General features: G+C 35.1%; 1 protein-coding gene across 1 annotated transcript in view; it reads left to right on the top strand.

Moving 5' to 3' along the window:
- Window positions 1–1,139: 1,139 nt before the first annotated feature.
- Window positions 1,140–7,563, top strand: part of FILIP1 (filamin A interacting protein 1) — a 232,981-nt gene continuing 226,557 nt past the window's right edge. The window contains exon 1 of the mRNA XM_033217690.1: window positions 1,140–1,181. Within this exon, the coding sequence (XP_033073581.1) occupies window positions 1,143–1,181 (39 nt within the window). The 5' untranslated portion in view covers window positions 1,140–1,142. The remainder of the gene's footprint in view (window positions 1,182–7,563) is intronic.

The following is a 7,563-nucleotide window of genomic DNA, read 5'->3' as shown; positions in this document are numbered from 1 at the left end:
TTCTTATGGCAGAGGGCACAGAAACTAGAGTACTTTTGGAGTCTTGTAATCTCTTTAAAAGCCTGTGTTCAGAAATGATATACATCAAACATTCCATTGGTCAAAGCGATTCACATGTCCAAGCCCCAAATCAGTGGGCTGGGGAAATATATCTTATTCACAAAGGAGGGAATGAATAATTGTAAACAATAATATAATCTATCACAGATATAATCATCATGTTTTGCTTCTACAATACCACAGTTACTGTTTTCCAATTACTGGAGTAGAAGGTGAATCATAAAAAGGATATGGCTACTTGAAATGGCAAAAGTACAAAGGAGTATTTTATGACATGTCAAGATAAGAGTTCATACAAGATCTGCTATGGGCATTTAGAGTTAGTGTGAGCGACAAGGACTAGAAAAGTCTCATGAATGAGAGATGGCTTGATCTGGGTCTTGAGAGATAATTCGAATTTAAATAAAAGTCATTTGAAGCAGCTATAGCAAAATGAGCAAAGGTACAGGGTCGGATTAATTTGATCCTGTTATTGGGGTGATTTTGCAGGGAGGATCATTGGAAGCAGGCTGGAGAGACTGAATATCAGGCAGGAGATAAAAACGAGACCTTAATAAATTTTAAACAAGATTCAGAACTGAAAAGTTATGTTTTAGGAAGATTGTCCTGGCAATTCTGTAGGAGGGAAGATGGGCGGCAGGGAATATTTCTCCAGTGTTATACACAACAACCATTCTTCTTTTATGTAAGTTGTACACTGGTTCTGTCAGACGAGCATATCACAAAAATGTGGTGAGCATGACAAATATTTCCTCAATGCATACTTGACTCCCACTGGTAAGAAAACTAAAATTGTCTTACTTGTTTTTCTCAAAATCTCCTGTGTGACTAAATAAAGAGCATGCTTTGGTAGGAGACAATACTCCCCACACAGAAACATAATTAAAGCAACATATCAGATAGGCTGGATGGTCAATAAAACATTGCAAACTGGAGGAAAATATTTTTGCACTATCATTTTTTATTTTGCTTTTGAACTAATCAAGGAAAGACAATTTGAACACAATTTTCTTTTGTGAACTTAAAAGTAGAGAAAAGATTTCTAAAATTTTCCATCTTTGAATTTTTTTTAGCAAAATACAATGCCCAGAAGCTTTTGGAAGGCAGTGACAGTGGCTGTGGTAAGAATTTCCATCCATTATTGTATCCCATTATTTCTCTGATTTTTTATTGTTATTGGTTTTGGTTCATTAATGACCTCTGCTAAATATTTATTATGCATTGCTGCTCTATTTTGGATTTGAAAATTAGTAACATAAGTTTGAATGAGATTATTTGATTTTCAGAATTGTATTTATGACTTAGCTAAGTGGAAAAATGCTCAACAGTAATGTGTGCGTTTATCAACCCTTAAATCAATCACCTAAAAAATTAAGATTTTTTTCAGATCTATTGGGCCATCGTTATTTATGTCGTGAAGACTACATTTCTTCATAATTGATATGATATTGAAACTAGATATCACACGATGAAAAGCACTTAAAAATATATGTAGATTAACATCTGGAATCTTGGAGAGTGAAATTGAGAAAGAGAGAAGGAACTGAATATTTATATACCTTTTCTTCCATGCCAGACACTGTAGAGTGCTGTACTCACTTGTTAGAATAACCATTCAATACAGTTGTTGTTGTTGTTATTCTCATTTCGCATATGAGGAAACTCAGGTTCTCCAAGGTAAAGAAAGCTACTCAAGGCCTCATAGTTAATAGTGGGTAAAGCTGGTGTTCAACCTAGATGAGTTTGACTCTAATATCCAATCCCCTTCCATCACATAATGTTGTCTCTCCACATTGCTCCGTTCTCATATTTCCTAATCCTTTGTCAAAGGGAGCTGGATTCCATATAGAACCTAGAATTTCTATCTTAGTTAATGAATGGTCTATGTATCAGTGGTCCATAATTTTCAGAAGTTCAAATTTAAAAAAATAAATTAGTACTATAAACAAGGAAATTAAATTTATAATTTCGTGCTTAAAATATATACTTATATAAAAGCAATTTTATTATAATAACAACTTTAAAAATATCCAAATGTCACCATAAGTCATCTCTTAGTTTTCTATGTTGTCTTTTAGTTTTTGTCCACGTACACACACAATTTGGTGAGAGTTATGTTCTTTAATTAAACATTTTAGTAACTATACACTATTTCACTAGGTGGACATATCATCATTGATTAAGTCATTTCCTGTAAAGTTTGAAACTTAAGTTGTTTTCAATTTTCTGCCACACTGTAATAAACATTTAAATTCATGTAATGCTTTTCTTATTTTATATAATTTCTGTGGAATAAATTTCTGGTAGAAATTGGGTCAAAGAGCAGCAAAATAAAAAATTAATACAAAATATTCTACTTACAATTTTTAAGCTTAATGAAATAGAAAATATTATCATATTGAAATACTGTTGTGTCAGGGGTTCCCAGTACAACTCTCAGGCTTGATGATTCTCTAGAAGGACTCATGGAACTCAGAAAAGCTGTTATAGTCATGATTACAGCTTATTACAGTGAAAGACTGTAGATTAAAATGAGCAATGGGAAAAGGTGCATAGCTGAAACCTAGGAGAAACCAGTCACAAGCTTCCCGGTGTTGTTTAGCAGTGAAATTGCAGGGCAGGTGTGCTTAATTTGCTCAGTAATGATCTGTGACAATATGTGTAAAGTATTGTGAACCAGAGAAGTTCCATTGAGGCTTAGTATCCAGGATTTTTCGGGGGTCAGACACATAGGTATGTAGCGCCCATGTGGTTGACCTTAGCTACTCAATCTCCAGCCTGCTAAAGGCTGGAGGCATACAATGGCTCCAATACAGAATGGCTCAAGGTATGAGGCATGCAAAAGCATTCTTATCAGGCAGGATATTCCAAGGACTCAGAAGTTCTCTCCCAGGACCAGGTCAAGAGCCACTCCTTTTTTTGGATTGTGCAGTTTGAGCAGGCAAAGCCTGTTGAACTAACTCTTTATTACACATTGGTGTAGAAATAGTTCAAGAAGGATTGAAAAATCATGATGTTGCAATGTTTAAAAAGGCTTGGAAGGTTAATTAGTTCAAACTTTACTTTATAGCCTGAGTAACTGTGGCTCAGAGCAGCTAAATTATTACCCAACCACACAGCTAGTTAGTGATAGACAAAATGCATCAGGATTAAGTGGAAGGTTTTCAATGACCTTCCACTTAAGGTCATTGTGTAGGTTTATTGTTAAAATCTTTTTTCCTGTTAAAATCTACCTTATTTTTTCTCAACTTTTTAGAATGTAGAAATACCACCTACAGTGCATGTTTAAAATACGGATACACATGGCCCAGCTTCAGATATTCTTATTCGGTAAATTTGGGTGGGATGTAGGAATTTGCAGTTTTTAACAAAGTACCCAGGTGATTTCTGATACTGGTCAGCCAAGGACCAAACTTTGAAAACATTGTTACACATTGATGACTGATGACTGATAAATCTTCCTACAACTCAGATTAAATTATGCCATTGTGTTTTTAAAAGAAGTCATTGGCTCTTCACTTTCTGCCTAATTAGGTACCATTTTCTTCAGCTCCTCACTTCACTAACTTCCACATTATAGCCCCAAGTACCTTTCCTCTCACTGTTCCCTAAAGCCACCAGCAGAATTGACTTTGTGCACTTCCCTGAATGGTTTGTGTGTATTTTTACTCTTATAATTTGTTCCTATTGTAACTGTAATTGTTACTTATTGTTTTTGTCTGCCAAGCTTTTTTTCCCCACTCCTTTCTTCTCAGGGAATCTGCCTCTGTCTCACTCCATGTGGTTCTGGGCTGGGTGAGTATGTAGGAGATGGAAAGATTCTCTCAGGCTAGTAATATTTGGACTCATGGAACATGCATGGTTTAAATTAGCATTTGGAGGATGAATACGACTTTGAGAGGGGGAAGACATAGTGAGTTGTGGCTGATGCATGGGAAAGAGAATGTGGTGCAAAATGAAGAAATGTACTTTCGGGTCAATTGTGGTGTAGGTACTTAGAAAATTTTGGTCAGATGATGGGTCAGCAGAAAGATTGGAGCTTCAGAAATAGAAAGCATTAATATGACAAGATGGTGTGTCCTATATTTTCTATTAAATTTTCTGATTTGCAAATGAGAAAGATGAAAGGCTGTTATTCAACCGAAGGAATTCTGCAAACTGTAATTTTGAGCACTGGAGTGCTGGTCACCTCTGGATCCTGACTTTGCTTGCCACCTCCCTTATAGTCCTGATGACTCTCATTTTCTCTTTCATGGGCAGAGATAAGACTTTATTGGTGCCTTCTATTATTCTTCCAATGAATTGATATGGTGTAAACTTTATGTACTGTTCCCCTAGGGACCTTTTTTAAATGTCATTAAACAAAAACCACATTGAATATTGACTGCTTCTTTCTTGTTCTCTTGACTTAACAATTTTCTTACTGATTTGGGGGAGGATACAAGAAACTATGGGGAACAAAGAAAGTGAATATTTAAAAAATGTTTTCTTTCCCTCAGAATGGGACCATTTTCTCCAATGGCTCAAAGATGACATTAAACATCTAATACCTGGTTTTCTAATTCCAAATCTCATGCTTCTTTCAAGAGGGGAGAGTGATTAATGATACTCAATTAGGATGTTAAAACATGATATGTTGTTAAAAATAACCAATACTACTTTTTTTATCTTTCAATTTTTGCATTATTAGAGAATATTTGACCATAATAAAACAGAGCTACTTATATATTTCAAAAAATTGATATTTTGTGTTACGAGGTTTGGGATTCTACGGTCTTTGAGCAGGTGATCTATTTGTCTGGCAAATAATGTCTTCTTTTAATCTGGCATTTGGAGTGCCAGGCTGGTGCAAGGATATTCTCATGTCAGATTATCAGACTAAAATTATAGTGTGTGGAGAAAGACAGCCACCAGGTAGCGCTCAAGTACTATTCATCAATGTTAGAACACGCATATACAGTCAGGTTAGTGTATGATGATGAAGCAACCAATTTTGCTGAAAAAATAAAAGTACTTAATTTTAAGAACTTTTTCTCATATATGGATGAATTCTAATATAGAACCACAAACTTCGTTGTGGTTAAAATCTATTGAAACTAAGATAAAATGTTATTGCTTATCTGCTATGAATACATAGTTTTCTCTTGCACACTGCAAAACAAGATAGGAATTCATAATTATCTTATTGATCAGGTGCTTGAAAATGTATATCAATAAATAGTGCCTAAAAATCTTCTGTCAGAAAAATGGCCAGAACTCCCATGCAAAGAGGAAAAAGTTTGCATACAGGGTTACTACTCTGTAAGATGCACTTCTCCCTGGGATTTCTCTGGAGGGGCCTCCTCTTCACCCCAGAGGGTGTCTGACTTTGCAAACCCCTTCCAAAAATATGGAAAATGATAAACATTCATACCACTTTTTAAAAAAGATTATATTCTTATTACTAAAGTTAATTTTTTCTAAGTACTTTAATATAGCATTTGAATATACTAAAGAAAAATGTGTAGTTTCTATATGTAATTAAAACTTCTTAGAGCTATGTTGAATTAATACTATTACAGAAAATACCTAACATGGTAATTTGAAAGCATACAATCAAAATGTGATTGTTATTTTAATGTTAGTTTTATGCTTTTATTATGTGAAATTCTAAACATACGCAAAAGAAAAGAGAATAATACAGTTGATACTTTGACAAGTGCACAGGTCCACTTATACAGGAATTGTTTCGATTAACCACGTATCTCAATGGGTGGAAAATGTGCCTATGTGGGGTGACTTTTTGCTTACAGAGGGTCCACAGGCTGACTGTGGGTCTTGAGTATATGTGGATTTTGGTATACTCAACAGTCCTGGAGCCAATCCCCTGCATATACATGGACTCATCACTCAACTTCAGTAATTACCAACATTCTGCATCACTGTTTCATCTGTACTCTTCAAGCTTATTTTTTCTGAAGTATTTGAAATATTTTTAAGTAACAAGAGATCATATCATTTTATCTGTGAAATTTAAGTTTGTATTGCCAATAGATGAGAACTTCAAAAAGCAAACCCACATAATCACAATACTGCTAGTCCATTACCCAAGCACTTGATATGAAACTTTGTTTTAAAGCTCAATCAGGCAGTATGTCATCCTCAGTGAGACAATATTTGTCTTGAGAGTTTAAAATAAGAATATGCTGTAGAATGTTGAATAAATATTGTTTTTAAAAAACAGGTGACTGGGCGTGGTGGTTCACGCCTGTAATCCCGGCACTTTGGGAGGCTGAGGCGGGTGGAGCACCTGAGGTCAGGAGTTTGAGACCAGCCTGGACAACATGGTGAAACCTCGTCTCTACTAAAAATACAAAAATTAGCCAGGCGTGGTTGTGCGCACCTACAGTCCCAGCTACTTGGGAGGCAGAGGCAGGAGAATCGCTTGAACCCGGGAGGCAGAGGTTGCAGTGAACCAAGATCACGCCACTGCACTCTAGCCTGGGCAACAGAGTGAGACTCTGTCTCAAAAAAAAAAAAGTAAAAGATTTTTAAGATAAAATGTATTATATATATATTCTACATTTCATTATTTAATTAAGCCTTATGTATCTCATGTGTGGATCATTGGACAAATGAAAAGCAAATACATTTCTCAAGATAAGTGAGGTCTTGTTAGATAAGTGCATATTTCCAGTGTTCATACTTCTGTTTATAAGTTAGATAAGTGCATAGCCCTAATGTGCATGTTTCTATTTTATTGCCGTTGTCTGAATAAAAATCATGAATATGGCTACATTAGCTAAACTCTGCCTGCTGTGAGACTTAAGACTTTTTGATGTGCAGCTCTGTTTATTTTGGCTTGCTTTCTTTTTCAGACTTTATGTGATGTAGTGTTCCCTATGAAACTCTGACATCAATAAGGATAGGAACTGACTCATTACATTTTCTGAAGATAATCAGTTTTTAGGCTTTTAGTATTCTCCTCCATGCCCATCCATATTGACAGATTGCTTCAGCCGAGGCAGGCGTGACCACAGAGTTCATTTACCTCAAATAGCCAAAGTTTAAGATCATGCCACAAAGTTTAGCTAAGACCAAGAAAGGAATGCAATTGCTTAGCCTGAATGTGAGTGATATTGCGTATCCTTTTAGGAATGTAATGTTTAGATTATATCTAGTGGCAGTGAAGAGTAAACAGACAGCTTTTTTCCTGTAAGACCTTGTAATGCTTCCATATTATTTACAACATCATTATTTTAACCCAGTGTATTGCTTGTGTGTGACAACTTTGAAGGATTTTTCCTGCCAGACTATTAACTTAAAATATAAAAGAATGCATGGAAAAAATTGCTTATTGGATTAAATTGCTAATCCAATAAGGATAAAGATTTTGACTATCCTATCTATATGCCTGCTTTTCTTTATAAAGAATTAAAAAGCGTAGGACAAGTAACTTTGTCTCATCAAATATCTCTGAATTTTATCTATTAACTAATTTACGAAATACTTAAAACAAACTTC

Source organism: Trachypithecus francoisi, unplaced genomic scaffold (genome assembly GCF_009764315.1).
Source record: "Trachypithecus francoisi isolate TF-2019V2 unplaced genomic scaffold, Tfra_2.0 Lachesis_group10, whole genome shotgun sequence".
In the NCBI taxonomy this organism is placed as follows: Eukaryota; Metazoa; Chordata; class Mammalia; order Primates; family Cercopithecidae; genus Trachypithecus; species Trachypithecus francoisi.
Note: the sequence above shows the minus strand (reverse complement) of the source record. Positions and strands in the feature narration are given on the sequence as shown.